This window comes from Stegastes partitus, unplaced genomic scaffold (genome assembly GCF_000690725.1).
Source record: "Stegastes partitus isolate 25-593 unplaced genomic scaffold, Stegastes_partitus-1.0.2 Scaffold1238, whole genome shotgun sequence".
NCBI lineage: Eukaryota > Metazoa > Chordata > Actinopteri > Pomacentridae > Stegastes > Stegastes partitus.
Window position 1 is genome coordinate 178,481 of NW_007578969.1, and position 17,487 is coordinate 195,967.

At 45.8% G+C, this 17,487-nt stretch overlaps 1 protein-coding gene across 2 annotated transcripts; it reads right to left on the reverse strand.

Moving 5' to 3' along the window:
* Positions 1-1,583: 1,583 nt before the first annotated feature.
* Positions 1,584-14,116, reverse strand: wu:fa11c10 (protein FAM110B). Of its 2 annotated transcripts, XM_008297698.1 has the most exons (3): positions 13,967-14,116; positions 4,751-5,131; positions 1,584-4,508 (listed from the first exon to the last, which is right to left on the reverse strand). In XM_008297698.1, the coding sequence occupies exon 3, from the start codon at positions 4,496-4,498 to the stop codon at positions 3,095-3,097; it is 1,404 nt and encodes a 467-aa protein (XP_008295920.1). In that variant the 5' UTR covers positions 4,499-4,508; positions 4,751-5,131; positions 13,967-14,116; the 3' UTR covers positions 1,584-3,094. The 2 variants fall into 2 exon arrangements, with proteins under 2 accessions (XP_008295920.1, XP_008295919.1); XM_008297697.1 differs by lacking the exon at positions 13,967-14,116 and having other exon boundaries at positions 4,751-5,295.
* Positions 14,117-17,487: the final 3,371 nt, after the last annotated feature.

A 17,487-nucleotide genomic window follows, 5' to 3' on the forward strand; every position in this document is an offset into this window, starting at 1 on the left:
TACTCTTGGGTTTTCCTTGGGCTTGAACCCACAACTTTAAAAACAAAAAGGCTGCGTTGTTGACGGTTTTTAAATCAAGGTCTAATAATGCTGCTGTGCATGATGGGAAATGCAGGATCAGCTGCTCATATGGAAGTAAACAGTGGCTATTTTTAGGACCATTTCTGCAAACTGCAGAACTTTCGAGCATCAAACTCTCCCCACCTGCATGTTTGAGGAGACATTTTGGCTTTGAAAGAAAATATGCAGCTTGATCTTTGGTGGAAAGAAGCAGCTTTAATCAGAAATAGTGACTCAAAGAAGCAACTCAAAGCCTGCATGCAATATAATCTGCTTCTCTGCCAATGAAACCGTACGTCCGTTTTGTTAAGCTGCAAACTTTCAAACTCTTAAACACATATTTTCAGCTAAATTTAACGTTTTGCCTTAACTTATATTTTGGATTCAGACATTTTTAGCATGAGTAGCCTCAACAGCCCCATGCTATCAACTCGCCAATAAAATGCTAAATTCTAACAAAACTGTTGTCTTCTGAAGGACCCGTGTCATCAGTTGCTACCAGTTTATGATAAAACAGTACTACTTTGTGCTATTTTAGTGCATAATATAAAAAGAACGAGCTTTTCTGTTCATTTCACTGATGAAAGCTATTTGGTCTGAAACAAAAATGCAATCTTGCACCAATTTAAATGCGTCTCCGTCCACATTTTAATGCACATTTTCAATTTTAATTATTATAAACAGCAAAAACTCCCAAAATAAACATCTTCCAATATTGCAAAAGGAAAGTTTTTAGTGCAAATGGAGACACAAGTCGACCAAAACTTCAGCTCCAAACAGAAATGTCATGTTTCCGTCCTGGTTGAAGTCTGATTGCAGCTACATCCTTTTTTTAAAGCAATTCTTTATTGGCACCACCAGCTAATGTGGCGAAAATCCTTTTATTGTGGTGCCAAATGAAACCGTATACCGACTGCATCCTCTTTTATGAGCTACAAACTTTTCAGCCAACTTTCAAACCTCAAAGACCCAGATTTGCAGTTGAGTTGAGGCTTTTTGTCTGTTCTTGCTTCAACTTCTTTTCTGAATTCACACGTTACAGCCTCGGTAGAATAAGCAGCCCTTTCATACCCGCTCATTTTCCACTGTCTGCCCTCCAACACTGTGTTTTATGGAGCTCTTAAAGAGGGTCCAGAGCCCTAAAACCGGGTGTGGTTCAGAGGAGAAGGTGGTCCGACAGCAGACACGCTGTCATGATACGACTCGTGTGAGCGGCTTCCAAAAGCAGAGCGAGGGGGGTTTGTCCACATTTTGCCGTCTGAATAATGCATCTGTCAGACTTTCAGAGGAACGCGATCAAAGTAAACAAAATCCATGCAGCGGTCGGAGTGCTGCGACTCAATTATTGATGCTGGAATGAGATTTGAGGGTCCGAACACCTGCTTCTGCGCCAGATTACAGATTAGAAACCAAGGACTTGGCAGCAGCGTTTCATAAACTCCCCGAACACTGAAGAAATGGGACGAGTTTGCAGGAACCAGAAGGATCTGTCAGAAAACTAAGAAAAACAGCAAACAGGAAGGTACTTGAACATTTTTTTTTTATTATTAGCTGTTCAGAATACACCATGGTAAAGCATTTTGGATCTCTCACTTCAAGACTCTTTGGGCATCCGGTGCCGGATTCAACAGCACATTTGAGTTCGCTGCCGTCGGGTTCTCCGGCCCTCTGAACCTGACCGTACTGAACATCACAAAGTTTTTAAAAAAGGGGGAGGAGATGCAGAGGGTGGGAGAACTCACACTGTTGTTCCCGCTGCGACCAACAGGAATCCAAATAAATACGCAACAGTCTCACTGCGGGGCGACACGCAGCGTTCCCCTGTTTACAACATTCACACTTAGCATGTGTCCGGTGCCTGTATTTGCATGTGTGTGTTTAAAACGTGATCCTACATATATTGTAATTATAGTAAATACGATCAGATTGCACTTAAGAGCAAAATTCTGTACACAAACTTGTCCGATATTAAAAAATACATTAAGTTACATTTTTCCAAATAAATATTGGTCCATTTTTGTCAGTATGCCATCTTCCTGAGACACTTTCAGAGCCGCAGCCATATCTATACACCACAGATACCTTGTTTTAATCCGTGAGTATACTCTTTTCAGTCGTCCTGTTAACCACCCTTTGATTTCTCCATCCGTCCAAGAGGCTAAACAACTTCACACTTACTTCAACCATCCACTCCGTCCTTCATCATATGACTTGCTCTCTCATCCGTGCCAAGACATACAAAGTAAACTGATTTTTCTGGCTGCACCAGTGCAGCGTAACCCAAAGACATGAGACCAGATTCGAACGCACACGACTAGACAATATTACAGCCTGATACACAAACAGCACTAACTGTAATCGACCTGAATGTACGTCTGTGCGGTGCGAGTGTGTGAGAGGATAACATGTGTGCTTGATTGAGATGACGAACCTCGAAATAATATACAAACTCTGCATGCTGACAGAAACTTGTGTAATAACAGTCTTACAGCCAAAAGATTTTTCTCTTTTTTTTTCTTTAAAAAATATGAATGTGTTCATGGAAACTTTTTTTTTTTTTTTTTAAACGTGAGAAGGTTTCACAGTATCAACGTGGTTCTCTTCCTGGTTTGCTCAACCGTCACTTTGCCGTGCAGCTTTCTGGCAGTTTGAAGCCGACTTCCAGTCTGGCTTTGTGCTGACAACACACACACACACACACACACACACACACACACACACACTGTACCTTTACATGAGGAACCACAACTGCGGTCATCCTCCGCCTTCATGCACACCACCATTCACACCAGTCTATTATTGCTTTTGCATACCAGTATTGTCACACGGGATCAAATGAAGCAGACGGGAGACGCATCGTCCTTTATCTCTGGCAGGGAAACAGTCCTGAGTTTCAGCCCACATTTAAAGAAAATCTCCAAAACAAAAGTCAGTCCTCACAGGAAACAGAAGAAACAACTACTGGATTATCCAAAACTGTGACGTAAGGCAGCAGAAGATCAACAAATGGGCTTTTTTCCAAGTCCTCGTTAGTCTAAACGTTAGAGACGGCGCTGTTCGTGTCTCTCGCCTGACGGATGCCGTACAGCCACTTGATGACTCGAGCGTTCCTCTCGATGACCGAGATGCCGTACGGGACCCGTTCGCTGGCTCTGCCGGGCCCGTCCTCATCCTCCTCGTCCCCTCCGTCCTCCCTCATCCGGTCGGCCTCGTCGCCGCACTCCGAGCTGGGCGTGCTGACGCTGCGGAGCTTGGAGACGGACACGATGTCCGAGTTGGCCCTGGTGAAGCGCTCCACGCCGCCCATCCCCTCCACCTCATCCGGGTCCAGCCCGCAGTAGTTGAAGAAGCGCTCCAGGTCGGCGGTGGCCCGGGAGTAGCGGTCGCTCAGGTCCGACTTGGAGCGGTGCAGGGACGGGTGCTTGCGGGCGGAACCCTTGGAGCTGGCGTTGGATATGCGGGTGAAAGCGGGCGAGGCGGGCGGGATCATGCCGGCTCGAACAAGCATGGGGCTGGGAGGCAGGTAGGCTGGGGGGGAGGTCTGTGACTGGGTGCTGAGCTGAGGGTGGGCTTGACTCTGGGAGGCTGGAGGGGGAGGTGGAGGCGGGACCTGGGGATGGGCGACCTGGCCCTGAGCAGTCTGTCTGGGCCGGAGCAGCTGAGCCCTCTGAGGCTTCCTGATCTCAGCCTGAGGCCGAACATCCACCCGGCGCACCGTCACTGAGTTGGGGGAGCTGTAGGGAGCGGGGATGCCGATGCGGGGGGCCCGAGCTGGGACGGGGGGAGGACGGCGGGTGAGTTCTGCTGCGGGGGTCCGGAGGTTGTTGTTGAGCGGAGACGAAGTGCAGGAGGAGGTGGATGAGGAGGTGGTGGTGCCGTGGTTCAGTGGTTTGAGGTTGTTGAGGATCCGGTTGTTCCTCTCCTGCTCAGCCGACAGGCTGCTGCCGATGCTCTTGGCCCCTGAAGATGGAGAGGACGAGGAGGGGGAGGTGGAGGAGGAGGACTGGGAGCAGGGCTGTGGTCCATCACATACATCATTGATTAAGTTATTCAGAATATCCAAGTTAAGAGCAGGTCTCCGTCTCTCTCCTGACCCCTCTCTGCCTCCACCGTTCTCCACATCAACGGGGCAGCGGGGGACCTTTCTGGCCGGAGGAGTGCTGATCTGGCACTGGAGCATCATCCCCGGAGGCACCAGGGGCTTACGGATGATTGGTGGCTTGATGGGGGCCTGGCGGGTGAGGGCCACCTGCTGGCTCTTAACGTACTTGGCCTTGTCGGCCTCCAGACGCTCCACGGCGCTCAGCTTGCGGGCGCCCGGTTCGGCCTGGCGTCGGAAGTAGTCCGGACCCTTGTTCAGTATCCTGAAGGGCATGGCGGAGGTGAAGGGGACCCCCGCCAGGCGGCCATCCGAGGGCCGCAGGGTTTCCACCGGCATCCTGGAGGAGCTGAACCAAAGGAGAGAGATTTTATTGTGTGCAAAAAAAAAGTGCAAGAGTTTTACATGTTCAACGTCACAGACATGAAGCAGGCTGAGCGAGCAGAACTGACAGATGAGACGTGGCTCAGAAAGGGGCTTTACTGGTCAGCGAACATCCTTTCAGTTCTCCCACACGTCCTCTCTAAGCTCAAGAAAAAGCTCTTTTGTACTCTCCCCTTTCTCCCCCACAGCCCCCTTTAACTTCCTTACCGGTCGCTGTGCTGCTGCTCTGCCTTTCTCCCTCCTTTCTTCTCCGTCGCCTCTCTCGCCTCTTTTATCTTTCCCTTTTCTCCCAGGCCGGGCTCAGTGAAAGGCTACTCGTGGGACGGGGTCAGTCGGGGTCAAATTCCACATCAGGCCCGGCCAGACCACCTCTATTAGCTCAGCGGTGACCCAGAAGCAGGCTGTGGATCGGGGTCACCGGTCAGCCACAGTGCACAGCTGATGGCAGCTCTTTATCCCAAAGGCAGCGCTGGCAGATCAGCCGGCAGCGACACCACACAGTCTTTATGATCCTCTTTGCGGCCGCCCGTCTGTCCAGCTGTGAACGGACACAAAAAGCCGGTAACTCAGCTGGGAAGCTCCACGGTCCTGGAGAGAGTTAAAAACAAACGGAAGTCCAGGTGAGACAAAGGTAGATTGTGCGTTTTCAGTCCGTCGCTGATTAAACAAAAAGCATCCACACACACCGATAGACACACACACTCTCTCACACACACACACACACTTCTCCGGCTGACAGACGGGACTCTCTTCAACACTGAAGTGAAGCAGACGGGACAAGCTTTAATACCGGGTCTGGCTCCTCCCAGCGGGCCAATCGCACGCCGGGCCGGGAGGCGAGGGGCGGGACGGGAGGCGGGATGCTCGCTCCCGATTGGTGCAGCTCAAAAAGGGATTCTGACCAATTGGACCCCTCCCCCCTTTTAGAGCACAACAAAACACTGAGGCAGGGCTTTCATTCAAATGAAAATTCTTTGAAAGGGAGAACTGGGGGGGGGAGAGAAAGCGAGGGGAGCACAAGGGGCAAAACAGATGCAATTTTTTACATTGACTTGCATCAAGCTCAGCAGGGAGCTACGAAAACACTGTGAAAATCAGTGAAAGCCTGCACAACTGTTCCTCTTTGTCTACATCAGGGCAGAAGTAGACACAAAGTGTGGATGCTGTGTGAACAACAAAAGAGGATTATTTAAAATCGTATTCTGCTTTAATTTTACCATTTAGGTGGTCACTCTAGAGCAATTAATGTTTCCACAAACAAAGACGGACGGTGAAAGTTTCCCCTCCACTGTTTCGGTGTCGTTTCTGTTAGTTTTATGAGTCTTCTTCCTCTTCCAAGCTTCAATTCCCCAGAAAAACAAAAGCAAACCGCCCCCACGCACCTCTGCACTCCTCACCGCCGCTCATCTTATCGTTTTCAGCGTTGCACTCCGAGGTTACATCACACCCTGTTAGTTTCTCTGCCTCCTCCTGCAACATATCTATCCACACATTTTTAATTAGTCTTTTTATAGCCGCCTTCCTCTCCTGCCTCCCTCAACATGTGACCCTGTTTTCCCCACATCCCTCCCCCTCCTCCGATCCTCCCTTTCTCTCTCTCATCCCCGAACATCAGACCAGCCGAGCAGACACAGAGTAAAACCAACCGTGACAGCTTACACTTGGACACGTTTGCTTTCAGGTACTGCAAAAACCCAAAGAGACACACACACACAGCGACACACTCTGCTTTCATCCTAACCATGTGACAAACCAAAGCAGAGTTTAAAATAGTCCGGCTTAAATTAAAACACATTCACATCACAGAAAACAGTGATTCACAAACATCAGGCGACCAGAAGCCTTCCAGCGAGCCCTCAGGGAGTCGGTGCGTTAGAGGAGGATGGAGCCGAAAAAGACGAGACTGCTTCAAGAGTGGGAATAAAACTTAACTGAAGGGAAAGAAAGGAGGAGTTGTTCTGTTAGTTTCAGTTAGAGGAAGACCGAAACCCACACGACGATGATGACGTCAATAAACAAACACACGCACGAATTCGTCCTAAAATTCTTGAGAACTAAGCTTGCAAAGATCAAAACAACTGCAGCAGAATCAGTGACGTTTGACTATTTTTCTTGTTTCTCGTCAAACTTCACTGCAGCTTCACAACACACTGTAAACCTGGGATTGACAGGTTCTTACCCGGCTGATTAATCGAGGCCGATATTTGTCATTTTCCTATTAGCGCTTGTTTTTATTGACTGATAAATGTGCAACTTTGGCTCTGATGCAGGATAAATCTGCTCTTACTGTCAGACAAAACCTGAACGAGAAGCTCAGCACTAATCAGGACATTAGCTTTACACGCTAACGGCTAAGTTAGGGGGCAGCCTCGATCATCCTGAAACAACAACTACTAATGCTTTCATATTTGGTTCCTTGTGGGAAATAAAAGTGACAGAACAGCAAAACATGATCAAAACAGAACAAACTGATCGATCTCAATCAGTCGCTCACTAACAGTAAACAGAGCAGAGTGTCGTAGCGTCACATCGTCACTCCTGTTTTTACTGTACACATTCAGTGAAAGTAATCCTGATTAATTCAGTTAGTTGCTATGAATGACGGGCTTCATGCTACCACAAGCTATCAATATATGCAATCCAATGCACATCCGTTCCAAATATCGATTACCGGTCGTTGCTGATTACCAGTAATCCATATCAGTCTTGGCCATTGTAAAGCATATCAGTCAATCCCTTCTGTAAACGCACCTTTATGTGTAAAGTCAGCAGAGTTCACCTTCTGCACACAACAACAAACGCAGCACAAAGTCCAACCGTGCTGCTCCACCTGATGGAGTCGACGTCGGCACCACATTACAGTAACTGACTGAATTACAGTAAAGACTGTCGACCGTCATTAACCTCAAGAATATCCGGTTACACAAAAACATTATCAAGTAACTTACAGCCTCAGAATCTTTTTTTTTAAAGAAATATTCATCCTTCTTTGCTGATTTCCCGATAAAGAGAATGGGACTCTCTTGAATATTCTCACACTTATCTTGAAAGTTTCTCCAGAAGAACATGTCACAAGAAATCTTTTTGTCTCACCCCTCACTAAGCTATGGGTAATTATAGAAATGGTATACAAAAGCTCATCCTAAAGAAAAGACTTTCCCAGAACCGGTGAAGACAAACGTCTGGTCACAGAAACCTCAGGTTTAGTATGCTATGGCCTTGTCATTACCCTCACAGGGGCCTCCGGTGGAAAAAACACATCCTCCAGTCCAGATTTAGAGCCTTTTCATGTCCGAGAAAAGACCAATTTCTTTAAGAACAGCCAACCTTTGGCTGGACTTTGTCTTTTGGCCACACGGAAATACCTTGAGGAAAAAGTTCTGATTTAATCTGCGATGGTATAAAGCCTGTATGAATACTGCTCTGGCCTCCTTTATGCTTTTTCTACAACAGAATGTAATTTAAAGGCTCCATCCCTGCTGGTGACACACATCTAAAACGTGATTACTGCAGTGGACAAATCCCATAAACACAAAGGGGGAGGAGACTCCTGTCAGGAGGCCAGATCTGGTCATTATTCAGCCTCTTTTTTTTTTTTAAAACCAACTGGACCCATTAGGCATAAACGCTGTTAAAGAAAGAGCTGCTACATGAGTCACTGCAGAGATCATCATGTAAATGTGAACGTTAGCCTCTATCTTCACCACATGACAGGAGCTATCTGCATGCAAATATTGACAGACTGGATAACTGCCACTTCTACAACAGCAGCTATTGTCATTTATTTCCTCGTTGAAAAGGCTCAGGCAGCTAAAAAAAAAAAAAAAAGCCAGGCGGGATTAAAACGTGTGCAAACAGCAGCTGTCCAAGGTGTGAACTGATCAATACGCCGCAAATCCTCGGATCTCCGTGTGCGTCCCGTGAGGTTGAAACGGCTTCATAGAGGAAGCAAAAACATCCCTCGGCCTCTCGCGCTTCCAACTTTCCGTCTTTCTGCTTTCCACTCGTGTCCTGTTCTGCCGTTACACAAACAGCTGATGTCTCCAAAAAGCTCCGACCACAGCGTCAGACCCAGGAATGATATTTCTATTCCGCAATGGAAACTTTAGCTCGGTTTTGATTATCACAGAACTATGCTGACCGCCGCGCCGTTATGAGTCCGGCTGCTTCTACAATTGGCTTTCCAACCGCCGTATTAGTGGGTAATGATACGGCCTATGATGTCTGAGAGCGCGTTCCAGTGGGAGTAATATGTTTGCAAGAGGCTAAATGAACAGAAAGATAAAAGGACGGTGCATATGTTTATACGCAGAAATGCAAAGGAGCTGAGAGGAAGAGATGACCAACACTCCACCACAGCTGACTTACCCTTAATTACAGAGACAGGCCATGACTGGGAGAATTTTAATTGCCAACGAGTTGCTGAATGACTGAACAGATAGCAAACAGCAGCACGTGAGGAAATGGGTTTGCAAGGAGGGGAGGGAAGAGGAAAGATTATTTATACGTTTGTCTTCCAAGAAAACGTCCTCAAACATTACCTAAAGTAAAAAAAAAAAAGGAAAAACACAGGAAGATGCAGCACTCTGACCGTCCAAAAACTGAAGGACGTGAACAAAGTGGGTTCGTGTTTGTGTATTCTGTGACGCTGGCTGGCTCGTCGTATCACTTTGGCCTTGGTCCCAGCGGACGTTGACCCCCGAATAGTAAAGAAAACAAGAGCAACTCCACCTAGAGTCACCAGACATGCACCTCCCACCCAACGTGAAAGCCAGAAAACAAACACATCTGCCTGCGAGTGTAGAAAAGACGGTTTAACTGAAGTCTGGTTGGGTTTAATAAACAAACTTCCAAGTGATGGATGTGCAGCAGCCACATACTCGTAAACAATATTCAAATCCTTCTGAAAGTCTTAGTGTCAGAAACGCTTCATGGGAGAGTCACCTTCACCCCGAGCAGGGAGGGAAAGAGGATTGTGGCGGTGAGTTGCTCAGCAGTGACTTCTCAGGTTTTTCGCCCACCAGAGCGACAAGCAGGAAGCGATGACGCACCTGACAACAGGAAACGTGTGAGAAAGAGTGAAAAACCAAACAAACGCGCTCAGCTGGAGTGTTTACGTGTCCGGCAGGTCGACCCTGTTCCACGGCGAGCTCATCCCGTCTATTTCTGGGCACTTGGACTTGTCTTTCTGCCACGAGGCCTTCAGCACAATGCACTGGCAACTGCTGCAGAGGAATCCCACAATGAATGGGATTCCTCTGCAGCACAATCCAACCGCTGCCCAACAAAAATAACAACACCCGAGAGAAAACGCACAATGACAACGCTAAGTATAGACTTCACTAAAGCCTCTCGAGTGCTTTCAGGGTGCTACACTAAAAAAATCAATGTATACAGACACAATAAAAGACGACGTACACTGTGTATTTTACTGATGTTTTCAGGAAGATTGTCTTCTCTGTAACCTTCTCAGTGAGGTCAGTGTACGATAAAGACCAAAAAAAGAACAGTTTAGCTGATTTCAAATGCAAATCTACTCCCTTGGTGCTGTGAATGTGCTACTTTTCCAGTTTCCATGATGTTGCATACAGTAGGTTACATCTACGTATTCGGTGCGTGCAAACTGCATCGTCCTTGTGGCAAAGTCCATGTAAACACAGTATTTTTTGGCTGCACGTAGTCGTGTTCAGATGTTGGCTGGACGAAATGTAGACCCTCGCGGATTGAAAACAACAAAATCCTGGCCTACACGTGTTTACCCACAAATACTAAGCATGGTTAAACACTCTTCATTTTAGTTTAGCATATTAGCATACTTGCTAAGTAGCACTAAATTCAAAGCACAGCCGGGGCTAATGGGGATGCCATTAGTTTTGCAAGATGTTTCGTCAAAACCCAAAGTGTTGGATGTGTTGAATCAGATGATGGTGCAACAGGAGGAGCTACACCATCCGATCCATCCAGAGGAGAACAAGGATTTCAATCGTAGATGTCATGACAGTTCCACCAATATCTAAAGCTACAGACGTCAGCGTTACGGTGGAGGTTTGAGGGAAGTCAGGGAAACTGAGGAAACTAATTGGACCCATCCAACAGCAGCCCAACAGTTAAAGGTTTTAAAGATACTGATAAAGAGACAGAACAGGAACTATCGCAGATTGTATTAATAATTATAACAGCTTCATTTGTACGGCACTTTTCTAAAGCAAGCAAACGTAATGCTTTACAGGACAAATGTCAAATTAGAAAACGAATTCAACAAAATCTATAACATGCAACAAAAACAAGATAAAGTAGTCAAGACAACACTGTAATGACGCACATCTGAGACGATCGCTGCTGCGTCAGAACCAGTTCCAGTAAAAAGGATAATGAACAGCATTACGAACGCAGCTTCACAAGACGAAACACGTCAGTTAAGACTCTGAGGTTTTATTTTAGGAGTGATTATACCCAATTAATTTACATATTAGGGATTAAACCCTGAGAAAATGATAATAAGTAGTCCTGTACTTGACTGTAATACAGATTAAGGTGAGACTTTACGGTGTTATTCATTTTCTACACTAACCAAACTAAGGTAATAATAAATCTAGAAACTATGAGATTATAAATCATGAAACTGAGCTTAAACTACTTCAGATATTGTGGCTAAAACCCTACAGAGGTTACTTTTAGAGACAGACCTGACTCTTGTTTGGTACAGACGCAATCTGATCAACTGTTATCGTGGCTCCCACGTGCACAGGTAATAAACTTGATAACATCTCAGTGTCTTCTAGATAAATACCGATCTGAACTGGACCAGCCTCCCACCCATCACCCACCGGGACACTCCTGCTTCAGTTTTTCAGTCAATAAAGACGCTAAAGGAGGGGTTCAAAAGGTTATCAGCCCCTCCCCTTGAGGGCTGATTTAGGGAGCTCCTCAGACAGCTAATGAAGACAGAAGAGCTGAACACCAGAACACAAAACCTTATTACCCAGCGCTGAGCAGCCATCAGCTCTGCCCACTCTGCTCGTTCCTTACAGAAAGCAGCTCCTGACCGGCCGGAGAACTCGGCTGACATGCATGACTGAAGTGTCTGGACTGCGGGGTTATGCAACTGTTATGTGCGCGGGAGTCTAGTCGGCTGCAAAAACATCCACTGAACCATAAGCGGACAGTTATTATAGCATCCAGCTCCATCTTTATGCCCTCATCCCCCCCCTCATATCCATCCGTCGGCCTCCCCTTAAATCCCCTCCTCCACCTCTGGCCCGTCGCTGTCTGAGTCTGTGGCCTCAGGAAACACACACATCCATGCAAAATCACACCCAAGGGTGGGTTTAGGACGCGTCCAATGAAACCCTGCCTCCCGTGTAGCTGTGCATGCATGAATGTCAGCATCCTCATTTCTGTGGGGAGCAGGTGGCCGAGACTTCCCTCGGGGAAACTAAACCAAGCAGCGAAGACAAACATATTATCACATCTGTGGTTTGAGCACATAAGTAAAGAAGGAAGCGAGTTTAATAAGCACATAAATGATTTTCCATTATTTTAAAGTGTAAAATTCTATAGTAACCTTTCTCTGCTCTCAGCTCACTGATATCTACATATTTCAGTTTCTTTTTAGCACAAGGAAGTGGACAAAGGAAGGATTCCCTTACAAGTTAAAACTTACTCACTTATTACTTAACAATGACGTCAGTGTTGGAAAACTGGTTTTACAGTTTGTCGACTGAAAAATGAAACTTCCTCTGAGCTCACCTCAAACCTGATTTTATGACATGCATGTACGAGCCTGAACACTTTCCCCAGTCCAATAAGCACTTCAGAAGTGTGATATGCGAACGTATAACCGCCGCAGGACGGCTGACGAAAATGGATTTTAAAGCGAAGCAGCAAAGATCTTGTTTGGAGCAGGTGAAACTTTTTTTTACATAAACAGCATTTACATATTCAAACATCCTCAATTTTTCAGTGAGTTAGAGAACTTTATTTAAATGGAAAAAAAAAAAATCATAGAATATTATCTTAATGTATGAATAGAGGGAACATTGCCCGGCACAAAATCCAGCCATTAATTATGCATTCGGAGGACTTCAGCTAAGTCAGTTTTGTCCCAGAAATAATAATTAAAGGATGTTGGGCGATTATTTTTCTCCCTGATTGGATAACTGGGCTAAAAACTCCTCGGGTTTACGACGCCGGTAGAGATTCTGGCACCGCTGAGCCTCTAGGGGGAGAAATAACTCTGATCCAGCAAAGAATTTCTGCTGATTATAAAAAAAAAACTGCTATGATACCCCCCAAAACTGATCAGAGCACAGATCTGAGTGTGTGAATCAGTGGTTTGGAGGCAACAACGCTCACAGCTGGAGCTAATCTGTTAGATAACACACACCTGGGGGCGCAGCGCACATGTACATACTAATGCAATTACATGCCAAGTGCACGCTAAGAGGCACGTCTGCATGAAGCTCACACCTGAGCACACACACACACACACACACACGCACGGCTTAGTGCTGCAACGGCAGAGCCTGAAGGCAAACAAAAAATGCAAAGAGAGAGAGAGTGGAATACCCCCACACACCCCTTCAACGTGGTGATGAACACATTCCAGAGACACGCAGGCGTGGACACAATCACATACTGCTACACTTAGTCAGATACAGCGCAAACACACACACACACACACACACACACACACACTGGTGCAAAGGACAGTGGTCAGTGTGCAGTCGCCTCCGTGGCTAGGCCTCACTGTTGGCTTGGATACAGGGAATGTTTTACTCACACACTTACATGTAGAATCACACCCGACTCATTCTCCAGCTCTTAACCCTTCATTACCCTGACGACACGACGTGACTGGCAACACCTTTCTAATCAATATGTGGCCGTTGTGGCAGTAAAACCTTTCTGATTCTGAGTCTGGTGACCTCTCCACACCTAAAAAAAACACATAAATGTGAGTTTGTCTGAGCCCTGGTGTGATGTAACCTCAACATTTCTGTCTGTGCCGTTTAAGAGGAGATGTGACACTTGAGAGAGAAAACTCCACATAGTCCGATAACGCTTCCCTCTTCTGCTTGAAGTGAAATGTCAACACGGAGCTTCGTTCCAGGTACGATGCATCCACTCTGTCAGCGCAGCCTCTCGCTCCGTTACAGCCCGGAGAGGGAAAATAGTCCCGAGCAGAGCTGCCAAATGTTATAATCAAGACCTGTATTTTTAGATGTGGCATTCCCTCTCAAGGGCGAGGAAGCTCAGGCAGGAGCAGAGGAAAAGACAATAGCTGCCTCAGTTATCATGGAGGGGATTTTTCCAGTCAAAACATCACCCTCAAGTGTACAACGTGCTGTTGAAAGTTCTCTCATTTCTACAAGCGCAGGCTTTGTGATCTGATCAAACAGGACAAAGTAAAAGTTTACTTACATGCAGAGAACAAGGTCCTAAACTGGGTCTCTGGATTGTAGGAAAACCCCAAAAAAAGACAAGAACTTCAAAGCAGCAGAAGAAGCAGCTCTGACTCCTGAGCGCCAAAGTGCCGGTAAGCGTTGTTGTGGTGCGTTGCTGCGTGAACAAGCCAAATGAACACAACCTGGAGTGTGTTTCTGCTCCTTAGGATAACACGCCGCCCTCCTTCTCCTCCCACTGCTGAGGAAAACTCCGCCTCCCGGGTCTCGAAGCAGTCGAGGAAGCCAGGAGAGCAGGAAGCAGGAGCTCTACCGGGCACTCACGTGACACTTTCCCATCATCCTGCCTTTCTTTAGAAGTGTCGTTTCCATGACCCCTAACAGCACTTTCACAGGTAATGCAAGAAATAGAAAAATATTCAAGTGTCACCACGAAGAAAGCAGTTGCTGTTAAAAGAAGAAAAAAAAGTAAAACGTAACCCTCCTGTTATCTTTGGGGTCAATTTGACCCCATTCAGTGTTTAACATCTCTACACAAGTCATTGACATCATTTTTTCAGTTTTATTTAAACACATAAACTTGGGTAGCAATTTGAACTATGACATTTTCTGGCGGTTTAAATTGCTGGGATCAAATTGAACCCAAGGATAAAAGATGTAGAAGTAAATGTGCAGGTAATAGGAGGGTTAAGATGGCAAACATCCACTTGTGGATCTATACAAGTCATAAAATCCCAGAAAACAGATCCTATAATCAATCAGCTCGACTAAAATAAATATACATTCATGCAGAAACAATAAACACAACTGTCCAGATACACATTTTAACATTTCAAATCAGACAGCTGATCAAAAATATTATAAAACACACACACACGGACTGAGTTGGACAATAAACCAACCTACAGCACCAGGACCAACATGGCTCCCTAATAACATGCTAAAGGAGCTAAAAGAATATACTTGAGGAAATACTCCCAGTAATTAGAAACAAAATGAAACAAGTGCAAAGATGTAATAAAACCTTCATTTGAGCTAAATCCAAAATCTGAAAGTAAAGCATCCATGTTTTCAGTGACTATAATCACAAATCAGAAATCCAATAAAAGTGAATTTTGCCTCCCTTGCTCCTGCTTCTCATGACAGCTTCTGCCCTTTTCTGTTTATTCTACACAAGCTGCCGCCTCGACACATAAAATGCATCCTTCATGCTCCCAGGAGGACTTTTCCTGGCCGAGACCCAGCAACAGGTGTCGCACAAAAACTCCTTGTATGTCCAGAATGACAGAAAAAGATCATCATTATGAAGGAGGTGTGGTCGAGGATATCCTGTCATTAAGGCCTGTAAAAACAGTGGTTGAGCTGAAGCTTCATTACTGGAATAACTGGAGAGTTTTCCTGTCAGTTTATAAATATATATATAAAGTCTGTACGTGCACTTGTCCTCTGGCCTGTCGGTAGTTTATGTCGTTTCCTGCACACTGCGGCCGAGCCTCTCTTTGCTCTTTACAGTCCAAACACGCGGCAGTGCTTATTTAAAGGAGTCAGCAGGGCGGGGTGCGCCAGACCGGCCTCCCTGTGGTGCGCACATGTACACAAACCGACACACCGATCCGAGTCGGACGCACATCCAGGCGGCGGTCGTTCTCCAGAGGCAGCAGCAGCAGGGAGCGGACTTCCACTCCGACTCCTCGCTGCAGAGGCCCGAGCGATCGGCAGCTCCGGAGTCCACAGCGGGGCATCGGCGAGATACGACAATAAATAGTCTGGCTGGGTCAACAAATTCCAACACCTCTTCCTCCACCGCCAATCAGGGCTCTCCTCCCTTCCTTCCTGCCTCCTCGACCTTCCATCCCTTCATCCAGCAACATCTACTCACCCTCCACCTTCTGCTCCACCTCCATCCTGTCTTCTAAAACCACAGCCTCACTTTTTATCTCATGCTTTCCTTCAGCTCGCTTCCTCCTCAAATCTTCTGAAAGCTACATGAAGAATTAGCTCAGCTTAGCCCTCTCTGGCTGTGTCCCAAATCACTCACTTCACACTATATCGTGCACTTTTGGGCCATTTTCTAGTTCTGTCCGAATGTTAAGTTCCAGTTGTTCCACCCTAAATAGTGAACTCAAAGTATCCCACAATGCACCGTGACAAGTAGTGAACACCAACCAGCAATATGTACCATGACATCAAAGGAGAATGGAGACAGACGGGAGAGTTCGTTAAGGATTGGTGGCATTTCCACAGATTTCTGACACTATTTTATAGTGGTAAGATGTATTTTCTACGGAATATATCATTCTATATGTGAAGTTTGTTGAAATGACAACAGGCACGAGACAAATCCAGGAGTTATGGAGGGAAATATTGAATTAAAAAGACATGTTTTACAGTGTCTGGACCTATTTTATGGTGTTAAAATGTATTTTACGTTGTCAAGACGTTTTTATAGTGGAAATACACATTTTCTACGGACTATATCTTTTCTATTAGTATACCTTGTTGAAACAACAACAGACACGAGACAAATCCGGGCGTAACAGTGTGAAAATATTGAAATTAAAAGGCATATTTTGCAGTTTTAAGACGTATTTTCTACAAAATATTATTCTATATGTATACTTTGTCGAAATGACAACAGGCACGAGACAAATCCAGGAGTTATGGCGGGAAAATATTGAAATAAAAAGACATGTTTTACTGCGTTAAGACCTATTTTACAGTTTTAAAGCGTATTTTCTACAAAATATATCGTTTATGTATGTGTAGCTTGTCGAAACGACGACAGGCACGAGACAAATTCATCAGTTATGGCGCAAAAATAATACAATTTAAAATAATGGAAGCAGAGCCATATATCACAACACAAAGAGAGAAAAAGATATTTACAGTTAATAATTTTGGAATATATGCTTAGTATTATATGAATTTATCCCAAAAATGCCAGTCGGTTCTTTACCATAGCCGACATCGATCTGACATGTTTAAACTGAGCGACAGCAGTGACGTAATTAACAATAATAATAACAATAATTAGCGCAGAGACTCGAGTAGCGTCCCAAAACGTGACTTTAGCCGAGGAGCCTCCCACATAGTTGACTCTATAGCAGCAGCTAGACAGGGAGGAGGGATGAGGGGAGGACTTCAGACGGCCTCAGTCCACTTTCTTTTAAGTTTGTTGAGTTTTTGTGGGGAACGATGGTGCCTCCAATTACACAGTTGTTGTTTAAGCTAAAGCAACAACAATCTGCCCACCACCCCTACTGCTCCTCCGCCTCAGTCCTGTCTTCTAAATTCCAGCTTTTGTCTCATTTCCCCCCTTTATCTTCCTCACATCTCCTGAAAGCCACACCGTCTCTGTGCGGGTTGGTGGGGGGGATCTTTTCAACATATTATCTTGTGTATCAGTGCACCTCCATGAGAACCTTCACCCGGAGACACAGAGGAGGCAGGTGGGATTAAACGTATTAGTGTGAGTGTAGGGTGCCGCCTCATTTCACCAAATACTCTGTAATCCACGCTCACTTACTCACACGGTGATGA

Excerpts from the sequence above, each read along its gene's own strand:
- wu:fa11c10 (XM_008297698.1), bottom strand. The coding sequence starts at position 4,498 with ATGCCGGTGGAAACCCTGCGGCCCTCGGATGGCCGCCTGGCGGGGGTC.